The 14,718-nt window shown below is 47.7% G+C and overlaps 1 protein-coding gene across 1 annotated transcript in view; it reads left to right on the top strand.

The window, feature by feature from the left end:
• The first annotated feature begins 3,694 nt into the window (after positions 1 to 3,694).
• The window catches only part of PARVB (parvin beta), a 65,441-nt gene continuing 54,417 nt past the window's right edge, over positions 3,695 to 14,718 (top strand). The window contains exon 1 of the mRNA XM_068401246.1: positions 3,695 to 3,979. Coding sequence (XP_068257347.1) covers positions 3,865 to 3,979 — 115 coding nt within the window. The 5' untranslated portion in view covers positions 3,695 to 3,864. The remainder of the gene's footprint in view (positions 3,980 to 14,718) is intronic.

Genomic DNA, 14,718 nt, shown 5'->3' with positions numbered 1-14,718 from the left:
CTGATTTCTGAAATTAGGAGAAAGAAACTTTGGGAAGCAATGAGAAAATAGATTTTTTGTAAGTTTCAGGATACCTTATTGATGAGTGCTTAAAGCAAGAAATTACGCTTTAAAAAAACCTAGAGTGCAAATGTAGGGCATACTTATCTGGACACCAGTTTATCACATGAGCCCTTAACTCTGGCATCATCTTCTGCTTGTGCAGCTCCTAAACTTGACAAAGTGGTTCTTTTCATTCTGGGCAGTGCCACTTAGCTACTAGGGCTGCATATGGGTCATCATAACTATTAAACTGTTTTACACCCCTCCAAGACAGTACATGGGCTGAATGAGTGGTTTGGTCAGCGAAGGTCATTTCCTGAGGTTCCTGGAGCCTTTGTTGTAGTCTACAGTACTCTGGCAAGAAGAGGTGGGCACCAGTAGTCTGGTCTGGTCTGATCTGGGGACTAGACCTACCGGAAGCTGGAAAACGTGCAGAATGCACTGTCGATCCAATGGTGCCAGGGCATGCCTTGTTTGTATGTTCTTTATAATATTTCTCACTGCTCTTTACGCAAACAAAATAGTGAAGTTTTATAATTGTTTCCATGATGGATTCTATGATCAATTAGAGTGAATCCGTGTGTTGCACTCAGGTTTGGGCCAGATGTGAGGGACTGCCCTAATATACATCGGGGCTTGCTGTGTTCCCTAAAGTTCTCAAGTATAGTGCGCTTACAATTTTGGTTTTGCCTTACTTGATTTTAGGGAAGTCATACTTTTTTTCAGAGAGGCTTTGTCCAGGATTTCCTGAGATTTTTGTCACCAATCCATTTTTAAGCACAGTGTTCCCAGGGCTCCTGAATGAAGAAGCTCAGCCGGGCAGGATCACCACTCAGCAGCCTGGCTAGCGGAACAGACCACAAGAAACATGGCTTGCAGGAACACCTAACGCTGCCTGCACAGCCAGTGAGAGTGACCATTATGTTACAATCCACAGTATATATTATTTTGTGAGATATTTAAATGATGTGGTAACACATAACGTAATGGTAGTATGGGGCTGGAGGAAAATATGGATGTGGCAATGCTGCTTGTTAATCTGAGGAGGAACCCTGGTCCAAGCTCCCTGCAATGCAGGACTTCTGAGACATAGAAACAGCACTCCCATTTCTTGGTTGCTTTTGCCAGTGATGTACAGCGGTGCTGTGGGCGACTTCGTACTTCGCTGCGCTGGAGCAGCAGGCAGCTTGAGCAGAGGAACGTTATAAACTTGAAATTTTATCCATTAAAGGCGAACATTAAAAGTAGCTGCAGGTCCTCCTCCAAACCTGTGACTACCCCTCATTTCTATGCTTTGAAACAGTATTTGTCTCTTTGCCACTCGCCTGTTGATTTGCAAAACACAACAACAGAAATAGAGCCTGTTAGGCAAACCTATGGTTCAAATGCAGAAAGAAACTCAATTAGAGAAACAGGTGTGGGCAAGCATTGTTTGCTTGAATCTTTCATTAGCTATTGTGTTAAATATTACTTTCAACAGGCAAAAGCAAAATCTTTTTGTACAAAAATTTACAGATTTTTTTACAAAAATATACATTTTTTTAAATGCAACGTAGGTAAATTAACAGTATTTCTATATTTAGAAACTGTTCCATGTTCTGTTAACAGCAGTTATAGAGAAATGCAAAACACTCATCTCTTTTCTTAAGAACACCTTCAGGCAAAATAAAACTACATCCTGTGCTGTGTTCTTCTTTGGACAAAAAGCCACATTCCAGTTCAAACACCCTCCTGTTTCGGGCTTGTATTCTGAAGAATCCTCCACTGCTTCTGTCTCACTTAATGAAAAGGCATTTTCATTAAATGCTGAGTGTTGTGCAGCTTTTCTTTCCCTGCAATTTAGGGCAGCTCTGTCCTGTTTGGGGTAGTATCATATTCTCAACAGACACAGTGGGATAGGAGCTGGGTGCAGTGGGTCCCTTGGGCCTGTGACCTCAGGGTGAGTTAACAGGCTCTTGATTAAAGCTCCCTGCTGTGCCCCGGCTGGTGGATTGCACTGCCCAGTCCTGAAATGCGTAGCTCTTCTTAAAAAGCATTTGAACTTCTCAGTACCCCTCCTGTTCTTCGGTCCTGTCTTTATAATTGCAAAGCTGGATTAAAATGTCCAGTTTGGCACCTTCCTCTGAAAGCATCATCCAAAAAATTAAAATAAAACATGATTTTAAAAAAGTTAGTGTTCACTCTTGAATGTATTTAGAGTTGGATCCCCAAAGAATTAATGTCTACTCAAAATAAGTCATAATTCCATCATATATCAGGCTGCAAATTCATTATACTCCAGTTCACAGAAGTCTGTGCTGCCATTTGGAAGGGTCTTCCCAGCCCCAGTCATGTGTTCCCTCCACTTCCCTTCTGCTGGCACTTGCCCTTGTGTGACTTTATGCTCAGTCACACCAAAAAGCTGGGCAGGGTGGTTTTGGTTTTTGTTTGTTGGGGTTTTTTTTTAATTAGTTGCTTAAATGCCTGTAGAAAAGCAACACGCAGATGGAGGTAAGGGACAAGAGTAGGTCTTCGTGATGGAGAGGATTAGCTCTCCTTAAATCTCTCGTGAAACTACACACTCAGAAAAGTATCTGCTATCTTACACTCTGGATGCATCATGTAGTGTTACTTCTGTGTCAGGTCAAGCATGAAAATCTGTCCTGTAAGCTGGGTGTGCGGATTCTGTGCCAAGTTGCATTCGATTTGAATATGGTTCTTTGTTGGGGCAAGGGCTGCTGACAGGGAACTACTTGCAGGAACATGGCCAAAGGTTGTGTATGACTTTAGGTCCCAGTAGTCTCATTAAAGCCAATGGGACCACTTCAGGGGCTTAGAGTGAAGTATGTGCATAAGACTTCGCAGGATCAGAGCCTATCGCTATAAACTCTTCAGGATCTGTTTTTAATGTGGATGCTTGCGTCAGTGCTCAGAGACCTGGGAGGTGGTGGCTTCTCTCTCGGAGGTGCCTGTGGGCCTTCATGCGTGCGAGCTTGGCAAACATGGAGCCTACAGCCCCCTTCTCCTCATCCTTACCACAAGGGAGATGCCAAACAAACAGGCCAGGAGGAGAAGGCAGGCTAGTCTGATAGAAGAGGTGCTTGGCTGCAGAATCAGGAGGCAAATCTGAGTGTAGCCAGCAAGAAGCTGCTAAGCAGAGCCCTGACAAATGGCACACTCTTAAGAGTTTGCCCTCAATTCTGTCTGCTGGTCTGGCTGTGATGGGACTCAGGGCTTTGCATTTCTGTGATGCTTTTTACCCACTTTTTCTCCACCTTCGTGGGTTTGGCCCACGTGGTCCCTGTGCATCTGCCGGTGCCTGGGTGCGAGGCCCGGGGTACCGCAGCCCCTGCCAGGCCGCAAGCGCACACGCACAGCTGCGGCGCGTCCGACCCCCGGCCCCCTTTCTCAGCCGTCCCAGCACAGCCGAAGAGGGAAGAAACCTCCCGACAGGTAAGGCTGCGATGTTTGCCTGAGGCCGGCTGGGTGCCCGCGGGCAGGGGGTTCCCCTCGGGCAACTCCCCAGGGCGGTCACCGCCCCGCGGCCCCTCAAGGGGCGCCCAGGGCGGCGGGGCCGGCTCGTCGTGGCAGTCTGCCCCCGCCTCCCGCGGACTTCCCGGCCGTGGCAGGGCGCTGTGGCCGCCGGCAGCGGCTCCCAGCCCGCCCCCCGCCCTCCGTGCGGCGCCGGCTCGCACACCCCCCGCCTCCCGCTGACGGCTCTCCCCTCTCGGTCGCGGCTGGCCGGGTGATTCACCCGCTCCCGGGCTTTGTTCGGCTTCGCGGGCCGCTTCAGCCCCCGGGCAGGGCAGGGCAGGCTCTCCCGGTCACCCCCCGGTAAAGCCGATGTCCGCCGCTCCCGTCCGATCCCCGACGCTGCGGCCTCACAGGATGAAGAAAGACGAGTCGTTCCTGGGCAAGCTCGGCGGGACCCTGGCGAGGAAGAAGAAAGCCAAGGAGGGTGAGTTCGCCCGCGCGGAGGGGAGGAAGAAAAGTGCATCCGACCGGCGCGACTTGCAGCGGTTCCCCCGTCCCGTCCCGTCCCGTCCCTCCGCGGCAAGCCTGCGGCGGGGGCGGGCGGCAGGCTGCGGGCAGGGACCCCCTTTGTTCGCCAGCCCCCACGGAGGGGGCTGCAGGCGGGGCCGGCGCGGCGGCGGTCTGCCTCCCGGCGCGGCACGGGGCCTCGCCCGTCCTCAGCCCGGCTGGGGGCGGCGGCGCGGCGGGAGGGGTCTTCGTGCGGCCCGCGGGGCCCCAAGAGCCGCGGGCGGGCGGTTGGGGGGCGGGAGGGCTGCCGGGAGGTCCCTGCGCCTGGCAGCGCCCGGCGCTTCCCGCCGCACGCCGCTGTGGGGTGGCCGTTCATCGGTGACCTCGAGGGCGCCGGCGGGCTCGGCAGCTCGCACCGCCGCTTCCCGGCTCCCCTTTTCGTACGCCCGCCCACCCGCTGCCGGGAGGGGAACCCCCGAAGCCGCTTTCTGCTGTAAAATAAACTTCTGGTGACCAAGGAGACTGTGGGCGTCGTTTCTTCTAGTCTGAGAGTTGAGGAAGCCACGACGGAACGATTAAATCCACCCGTGTTTCGTTCCAGGCCCGCTTCATCCATAGGTTTTATGTTGGTGTACATACTTTGCCCAGAGTGGTTTTTGTAACCAAATACATTCAGCAAAAACACGTAGCCCTCGAGCACCAGGATTTTGCACTAGTACACTTACACCGGGGTGTATCAGCTGTGTTCATGTGGGTTGTCACCGCCAGCACAGTGGGTGCCAGCCGTGCAGGGAGGCCTTAGCCTTCCCCTGTGGTGCGGGGAGCCTGGAGAAGCTCCCTCAGCCCGAGCCCAGTGGGCTGGCACCTGTGTTGGGGTGGCTGAGCCCCCACTGCACACCCACCCCTGACGCTGTGCGGGGCAGGTGCCTCTGCGCGGACTCGCCTTGTGCTGCAGCCCCGGCCTGGCCTCCTCGCGTTGGGGGCACGCGTGCGAGGCGTTCTCACAGCGATCTGCTCGCACCAGAAGCTGTACGGAGATAGCGCTGTTTACTCTCAAGCAACATGACTTTTTTTTTGTTATTGTTGTAGACGGGGACGGCGTGTTGCCTCTGGACTTGATAAAGGCAGTCCAGCCCTGTATACACAGAGTGTACCTTTCTCCTGAGTGTCGTCTCCTCCGAGGACGGCGTACTGTCCTCCTCTGCTTCTCTGACCAAATACTGGCTTTTGCGGAGAAACTCTTCCTCCACGTTACCCCCAAACTGCTGCCATCTGCTAACAGGAAAATTGGGTGTCCTTGCCTTACGCTTTAATGAAATGTAGACTTTCTGGCCTTGGTTTTGTTCTAGTGTGTGATGGGTGTCGGGTTAGGGACGTAATGCGAATTTCAGCCTCCTTTCAGCTGGCTGTTGAGCGAGCACATGTTTTACCCATATTGAGTCTATCAATTGCCAGCAACATTTAGAAGGCAGCTTTTTAATATTTAGAAATAAAAATTTGGCCTCAAAACCTGTCTCAAGGAAATTGCTTCCTTTTCCTTCTACTGACTGTTTTGGTGTGGCTTACTGCTATTTCCTTTATTATCTATTTTTAATCAAGTTTGTCCAATGTGGTTGTGCTGAGGAGCAGCAGAAGCGGTTGTGCCTTCCTGGTGATCTCATTTGCTTCTGAAGGAAGACGGTGGAGAAAACTCACCTTCACTGGAGGATGCCGACCTCACGCTCTGAAAGAGTGTATTTCTTTCAAAGGTGACTTCTCAGCTTAAACAGGTTGGCAGCGTCCCTTCTTAAATGAGAAATTTTGGCATTGCTAGGCGATGTTTTTGAGGCGACTGCTTTTGGAACGGGCCACCCACTTGTTTTGCCGAGTTTGTCCATTATTTTGCCTACTCTTGGCGGTGGAAGGGCCCGTTGTGGTTACGGCCCTCAGTACTTAGTGGGGAACCACTGCTGCGGTAAAGCGTGGCGGTCACGCTTCTGTCAGTGTGACGGGGAGGGAACTGGAACATGTGACTCAGCTTTTGGTTTGAGTATTCCTTCCAGTCTGAAAATGCGAAGGGAGAAAAGGCCGTTTGCCAGCCCGTGGAGGCGCCCGTTGGGTGCGATGTGCCTACACACAGCGCTGTGGGGATGCAGGCGGCTGAGGCCCTTCGTTGTAAGGGGAAATGCCTTATTACCCTTTTACGTTTTCCTCCATTGGCAGTTTTAAGGCCAGAGAAAGGCACATTTTGTGCTTTTTTACCCAGTGGGATAGCTCTCAAATGCAGGCTGTCCAAACGACGGCTGTGAAACTGGAGGGGGCAAAGGGCTAAGCGGTGATGAGGTGGTGGGGTGGGGTCAGCACCAGGGGGGAGAGAGGCTGGTCCATGGCTTGTGGTAGGACCTGGGCAGCTGCAGGAGCAAATTTCAGGGCTAGAAACGGGATCTTTGTATGTGAGCGTGAAGCAGAAGTAAATTGAAAGCTCATCTGAGTGGCATTCCTTGAATGAGTTGACAGACCATATAGGAGCCATGTGGTCAACTTCTCCTGTGGGCTTGGGAACTGCTTTGCCCTGGAGTTTTCCTCCCTTCCTCCTCCCTCAGGCAGTTTCTGCTGGGTTCCTCTGCGGGGACCAGCAGAGGTCAGAGTGGTCTTCCCGGAGTGAGTACTGCCCGCTCCACCAACTGCTCTCCACCACAGCAAATGGAAGTGCTGGCTGCTGATTTCCCACAATCAAAAGTCATTTTTGCCCCCTCTGCCTCTAACAGCATGAAAAGCAAGCAAGCCAGAGGGCTCTTTATATGTCTTGCTTTCACTGCCTGTGTTTTGTATCGTAGTGTAAATACAGGCCTGCTAGCACCATCCCAGCTGTATTTATGTAATGGCCTTTAACCTGGTCTGTGCAGGAGCTGTAATCCAGTTATATTCATCCTTTTCTTCTTTGTGCAAAACTTCTGAGCCATGCAGCTCAAAGATCCTTATACTGTTACTGGAAAAGTTTTCGTTTGTTACTTATGTGGTTTTCTTTTTTTAATCATGGGTGGCAGCTGTGTTATAAATAACCATAATGTGTGGCTACCAACCCATAAGCAACTAAATTTAAATGTTTTTTTGGCTAACTACTTTATAACATGCTGCAATCTATTTTTAGAGAGGCTATATTGGGAGAGGAGGGTTCATTAGGCTTATCAAGGCGGCCAGCGTTAAGCTCATACTCTTTCTTTATGACGGGAGGATAAATAAGGTTCCTAGGTACGCTGGTGATAGTCACTGTGCCAGTATTCAAGGTATTTCTTGTAGCATGTAAACAACTTTGCTGCTGCTCTTGCTTTGGCAGTATGGCGTGACATAGCACTTTGTAAGAGGGTGCCAGTAGGTGAGGTAGGGTTAAGATTTCAGGTCAAATTCATCAATGTTTTAAGTCAAATTCGATAGGTTGCCTACACGTTCGAGGAAGCCTTTGAATTTCTACCTTGAACCTCTGCTTCACACCATTACACCTTATATTTATGTTTCTGAATTTTTATGGCTGAACTGACTTACTAGGCAGCCCTGACTTAAAAGAAACAGCAGCCACCGTTGTTCAAGGGGAACCCATTTTTACCCTGGTTTCCTATGGAAATACGGGGAGCGTGATCTCACTGTCTGTTTGGCTCCTCCCTTCCTCTTCCTTCCCAGGAGTATTTTTAACCCATAGTTTGGCTAAAAATGTCCCTGAGAGAAAACTACCGGTTTTAAGGATTATTAAATGACTGCAGATTGTGTCAAAATGGATCACCAATGAGTGACAATAGAAAGACCTTAGTGGAGTCCTGCAGCAGGAAAACCTGCAGATGAGCTCAACCCTTACATGCTACTGGAGGGCCCATGTGGGAGGGACACGGCTGGAGAAAGGACCTGTCTGTGAGGAGAGCACTGCATGGAGATGTGCATTCTCAATCTTACCATCAGTCATGACACACCTCCTTAACTGTGTTAGTTCCAGTGCTTGTGGGACTGCTTCGTTTTTACTTCTCTCGGCCCCCCTCCATGAGGCTATGTGGGAATCTGCAAAAATCTAAGTTTGCCTGATCTTACTGTGACATGGCTCTGTCTAGGTCTATCTTGGGCATTCAAGATGTGCCACATCTGTAATGTGATTAATAAACTTATCACACCTGTTCAGAAGCTCCAAAATCCACTTTAGGAAACTATTGGGGTGCTGGCAGGGCCCATAGCAGGACACAGTTTGTAAGCTAGATGATCCCTTAGCTTCTTTTCAGACCCTGTAGAAGATACTATTTCAGATAGTGCTGTGTTTCATGTCAAAGTGTAAAAGGGACTTAAAAAAAAATCTGCCCTTTACTGTCGTCCAGAGTGATGTCTTTGTACTGAAATAAAGTAGGGGTTTTGCTGCAAGCTTCGCTCCAAGCCTGCTTGCAAAACTTTGTTTTCTTTTCCTCGTATCACATTGTATGAAAGATCTGTGCAGCAGGTGTTTGGCTAAATAAACCTTCTATTATTGTATCTGTGTATGTGTGTGTGTATATATAGCCTATACGGAGGAGTCAGTGAGAGAAATACAACAGACTTAATTGATTAGTGTTGTTTCCCAGTGACAGGATTGAGGGTGGGCATAGGGGTGAGGAAACTGCTCCAGAAAAGAGCGATCTGTTGTGCCTGATGAAATCAATAGGAGGGGGAGGAAGGAGGAGAGAGATGACAGTGCTACAGAGGGCAGGATTATTGCAACAGCAGCTGAAGAATAATGAAGGTTTTATGCATATCAAGGGAGGTTAAAGTATTGTTCTTGGGGTCTGTGGCTCAGTGTGACAGTGAGATGGTGTGGCTGTGAAAAGTTTGCTGTTGCGTTTGCCTGCAGGCACACCAGTTTGGTAAATAGCTTGGAAGATGCCTGTTTCACTAGATGGCACGATTTTTCTCCCAGAGAAAGGTGGCAGTTGTTGCCTCTGTTTTGCAGGGAGAAAAGGTGGAGGGTGAGGAAGTGGAAGTGATTTGTTCAAGTCATCTGGCAAGCCAGTGACAAAGCCAGGGAAAGAAACTGTATCTCCTGAGTCCTCTCTGGTGCCCTGATCCTTAGGCAAAGGTGCTGAGTAATCTGCCTGTTTCTCACAGCTCTGCACATGCTAAAACCCATCTCCGAATTGTTCAGGTGGGACTGCTTGTACTGCCCGATCCACTTTGGCTTTCTGGAGCGAAGAACATGAGGAAATAAGCTCCACAGCAGAATTAAATTGGAGGAAACAGTTTCTTTATCATTCCTTTGAAACTGATGGGACTGCTTATGTGGGTAATTGCTCTCTGGAGGAAGAGGTTCAAAAGCAGTTCTACTTCATTGCCTTTGTATTGATGAGCACATCTCAAGTCTGTAAGGCATACCCTTGGACACAACTGGATAGGGGAGTTGGACTTGCTTAGAAAATGGATCTCATCTTTCATTTGAATATAGTATACTGAAAATAGTTAAAATCTCTTTTTAATGATGTCTATTAATCAGTCTCCAGAGAAGTATCTCTGTAAGCAGACTGCAAAAAAATTAACTTCTCTGTCTCAATGTGCTGCACCTTTGCTTTAGCCACTGCCTGGTGGCTGAGACTTCTAACAAATGTATTTAGCTTTAAAACAATATTGAAAGATGCCTGTTCAATAGATCCTAAAAAGATGTAAAGCTGTAAGGCAAGCTTAACTCAATCTTCAGTCACCTTGCAGGTGACGCTCATGTTGGTCACATTCATGCCTGGGATTTGTCCTGATCACAACCATTCCTGACCATTGCAGATTATGTTTCATACTGGCTGTGCCCATGTATCCTACTTTATGATCTGGTACTGGTGGAGTAATTACTCTAACCTCTCTGATACTGAAGAACTGGGACTTGGGCATTCCCTTGGTGCCTAGAAAGGTCAGGATGGAGGTGTGCTACTGATGTGGTGCCTGCATTCTAGCTTTTGTCCTGAGGCATGTCTGCATTTCTGAGTAGCGGTGAAGTGCCAGGTAGCTTGCAGGGTGCTGGCTGGTCTTGTATTTCTCACCCAACAGGAAGCTTCATGAGCAAATCCGCCTCTTGCAGATCCTTGAGCTGCAGTCTGAGATAAGCTGGTTGCTTCTTACTGTCTCCTGACCTGATATTCAATGTGTTTTTAAGGCTCTTCCTTTCAGTAGACCAGTGTTGGAGCTCACCCCCATCTTAACTTACTTTCTGTGCTTGTAGTATGTGCCAGTGAATTCTTAGTCAGATGATTAGACAAATACAAAGTATGTACGGTCTAATTCTCTTGTCCTGGTTCACAGAAGTATGTTTGCTGCAGTCTGAGAGGATACTGGCCTGGGGAAGTGTGTTTGTGCATTGTAGTGGGTTACTGCTGCTGCAATATCCAAACAGGATAAGCAGAATTACTTGCTTTTTAAGAGAGGAATTTGCATATGATTATATTGAAGATACATACTGTTCTAGGCGTGTATGTATCCATAGAAAGACTGTGTGCAGACATATGCAAATTCAGTTTCAATTTGTTATCCTTTCTACTACTAATTTAAACACAGAGAGACCTAAATTTCCAGTTGGAACCTGTGTAGCCTAATTGCCGAGTTTCTTCTGTGGAGCTTAGACGGACCTCTGACCAGGTCTGGTTTCAGTCTTTTCTTGCTATAGCAGTGACAGTTTGCGTTCTCACACTGTTCTTTTCTGGCAAAAGCCCTACTGTCGATATAACTTGTGTCAGTGTCTCAACCGAAATGAACTTTACGTGCGCAGGAATCATCCTTTTAATGGTGTCATAAACCCCACGTTTTTCTCCTGTAACTGCTGCTAGGCTGGGATGGTTCGCCCAACACAGCTTTAGGCACAGTCTCACTGTGAGACAATAGAGTTTTGAATTACAGCTGAAAGCTTTCTTCCAGACAGGATGCAGCAAGGTATGCGAAATAGCTCTGTAGCTCTCCAGTAGTGGATTGAAGAAAGTGACTTACTTTTATTTAAGAAAAACAAACATTTTGAAGTTGTTTTATTTTCAGAGTTGCAGTCATTAATGTAAGATTCATTGTAGGAACATTGTTATGTTGCATCACAGACCTTAGCAAGGTGGTTATCAACACTTTTAATTTTCCAAAACCAGATTTTAGAATTTCTTAAAAGTACTAATGCAGAGATTTGGAAAGAGACTCCTTTTTCTCCTTAAAAATGAGTCTACCCTTACTTAAAGGCACTTGTTCGGTGATAGCTGTTTATTTTAGTTTCTTCTAAAGATTTTATTAATACTAATATCTTGGGAGAGACTTCTAGAAGCTGGCATCTGGCTGTTTGTTTTGAGGAGCATGTGGGTGAGCCCTGTGAGACTTCGGTGTATGGAGGGCTGCACGTGGACCTGATACGAATGGGGGGAGCTGCCAAGTCATGACTTTATGCAAAGCCTGTGCAGATGCTTTCTGCTGGATGGTGTGAAGGGGGGGATTTGTGGTCCCACTGGTGGATCTGTGCAGGGAGATCAGGCTGTGTTCTGCAATGCATTGTATCATACGGACTTAAATACTTGTTTTTTTATTTAAGAGTTGTAATATTTAAGATCTCTTTATTAATATAAATGCATCCTACTGATCTGCACGGCAGCAGTGCAGGAGTCCAGAAGATTTAGTATAGTTATGCATAACACTGCTAAATGTCTTTTTATATACTTTAAAAACTGTTACAGGCCAGCTGATCTGAAAACAGATGAAGCTGGTGGAGTTTTCCAACGTGCTGCTTTGAGCTTTGGATTATAGTGTGATGTTAGGAGATTTGGGAGATTAGCTGGCAAGCTCTTTCCATTGCAAAAGCATGTCAGAACAACTTGTTGCTAGGGGATCCAGGGTTACGTGGTCTATGGCAAGACCAGCATGAGGCAGAGTCTGGCGATTGCAAGAATTGGTGTTTCAGCAGTTACAGCTTTGCTGTTCAACTGGGAAGGAAATTTAGTGTGTGTACCTTATGCATGCAAGTGTCATGGACACAGCTGAGGAGATTCAAGTTTGTAGCTGTGGAAGTGCCAGTGTAGCTGGTACTTCAAGCTGCTCATGAGGGATTTGGATGCAAAATTGCTGTTCATTTTCAAAGGGAGTCAAGAGTACAAATCTCTTGAGCACCACTAGAAATCTTGGCCTGCAAACACGTACCTGAGAGGTTGTCTGTGTCAGGGTTCCTGGGACATCATGTCTTGATGTGGACGTACGACCGTACAGAGACACTGACGTATCATAAGGAGGAGGAATTTTCTGCCTCTCCTATAACATCATCTGTTTGTGATCCTTCTCACCCTTGCTGCTGCTGGCAATGCAGGAGGCTCTGTGCATGCCTTCTTAGCCCTGGAGTCTTGTTCCCTTTTCAGCATTTTCAGCCTGTCCATGTTCTTATGCTGATGGGGCAAGGTCTTCACTGCAGCAGCAGGCTAAGGGCCAGCCTTCAAACTCCTCAAAGTCGTTTCAGGAGACCTGAAGGCCAGAAAGAGAAAAAGAAGGGAGGGAAGGCTTGTTTCCCAAAGGCTTCTGCTTGTGCTGACCTCTGCTCATTACAGCAGTCATGACTTCAGCAAACCTCCAGGTTCTTTGAACTAACGGGATCTGGGTATTTTGTTGTAGAAGCCAGAGACCTGAAAGTCAACCACATGGCTCCAGAGAAAGATCTGACCTGTGCCAGTGTCTGGATGTGACTGCTGCACGGGCTCTGTTCTGGTCAGCTGTCATGGTGTCCACTGAAAGATGCCTCACTCTGCACAGCCCTTTAATTGAGCTCTTTTGTGTGGTGACTTTGGTAGTTGCTTGTCCTCTCCTTCCTACGTCCTCTGTCTGCTCTGTGAAATGTGTTATTTATACACATTGTCACTGAGGAACCTTATTTTTTTCCTCAGGGCATGGTATAATCAACTGATACGGTTGTCAGAGTTGTTTGCTGTAACTTGCAAAGCGTGTGCATCTGCGGCAGGTTTTCCCCGGGGTGCATGTGGCACACATGCACTGGCCTTTGCTTTACGTGCTGTCCCGGTGGCTGCGGTGTACCTGCCTCTGGTCACTGTCGTAGGCAGCATCTGCACTTCTTGCCCTGGGCAGTGGAGGGAAGCATGGCATGTGTTGTGGTGAGGAGGAGCTAAGTGGAAGGGAAGGAGGGGCAGGGTGAGCAGTGGGAGAGCCCTGCTTTTCAGGGGACTTTTCTAGGCTGCCTGCAGGAGGAGTGCTGGATGCTGGGACCTCTGCTGCAGGACAGGCCACTCAGGGATGGTGCATGCTGTCCCCACCATCACAGGAGGGGCTGCGTGTGAGGGATCTTAAACCAGCAGTTCTTACGTGGGTGACAGTGATCCCCATTTATCTTTGGGGGTCGGCTGAGCTTGGAGGGGAAGTGGGAACAGGAACCTCTGAGTTGCACAACTAGTAGATCAGTGGCCAAGTGATCTCTCCAGGGTGAAGCGTATTCAGCCTGCTTAGGTATAGATATCCTAATTTGGACTCTTCTGTTGGCCAAGTAGAAAGCTGCAGCCCAAAATTCGTGACTTCTGTTGTGTATGTCTAGGTTAGCTGGAAAAGTGTTATGGCTAACATACGTGGTTTTAGGGTTTTGTAATTTGAACCTGGTTAAGTCTTACTGTGAAAACCAGATGTGGAGAGAACATGCACACCTGGCAGCATCTACTGGCCTAGAGCAGTGGCTCTGTACTCTTCAGGCTCTTAAATCACTGTCACTTCCTTGTGGAGGAACATACATCCACACAATGAAGCTTCTAATTATAAATCCTGTACACATGATTTGTTTCCATGCACCCACTGCAGACCCCTCTCCAGAGCCCTGAGGCTGAGAGGGGAGGCCATGGGACGAGATTTTGGTTTTGGCTTTGCTAGTGACGAGCAACAGGATCTTTGGGAATTCTGTTTTGCCTCTCAGTGATTGTTTCTCCAAGTTAAAAAAGGCTTCTTTATAATCCCCAAGACCTGTCTGGCAATCAGATATAAACTCTTCTAAAATCTCTTTTCAATGTATACTGCATTTTGGTTATAAAACAAGCAAGCTGTTCTGGCTCCTACAATTCCAGTTCCTTCTTTAGTACTTCTTTCATTGCGTGGTTGAACCATAATGAAATCCACTGAAAAAAGAAATAGTGTATTTTCCATTGTAGCTGCCATATGGCCTTATTGCTAATTTTTAATTAGCTGAGATGATTGCGTACACAATTTCTTTGGAGTAAGGAAGGAGACTGTGAGAGCTGGATGAGGAGGAGAGCTATTCTGGTGTCTGTGTGAAGGCACGGTGTCTTTTTTTCTGTCTTTAAATAGAAGAATGTGTAATCCTCAGAAAGTGTCTTTCCACTAGGTCTGTTTGGCAGATGTATGCATTTGTGTTATTAAACAGACGCAGACACTTCTGACATTTTAAAATAGAATAGCGTTGTTTGCTCTCTGGCTTGCCTAGACCAGCAGATGGATTTAGAGGCTTTACAAAATTGACAGGATTTTCTTCAGAGATGGTAGAATAGGACAAAGTACCAGGGCATCCAGGCTTGCATTTTCTGCTTAATATTCCTCCTCAGGAACAGGGTTATAAAATTGCCCCTCAGGATTACAGTTTGGCTTCTTCCCTGTATATGGCTCTCAGTATTGTTAAAGTGAATTGGTTCCATTGGAAAATTGGGCAGGCTGCAAGAATGCTAATACTATAGATGTATCTTGGATCTCTACTGAATTTGGTCTGACAGGGATCTTGACACTCTAATTAGG

This window comes from Nyctibius grandis, chromosome 5, assembly GCF_013368605.1.
Source record: "Nyctibius grandis isolate bNycGra1 chromosome 5, bNycGra1.pri, whole genome shotgun sequence".
NCBI classification, from domain to species: Eukaryota; Metazoa; Chordata; class Aves; order Nyctibiiformes; family Nyctibiidae; genus Nyctibius; species Nyctibius grandis.
Note: the sequence above shows the minus strand (reverse complement) of the source record. Positions and strands in the feature narration are given on the sequence as shown.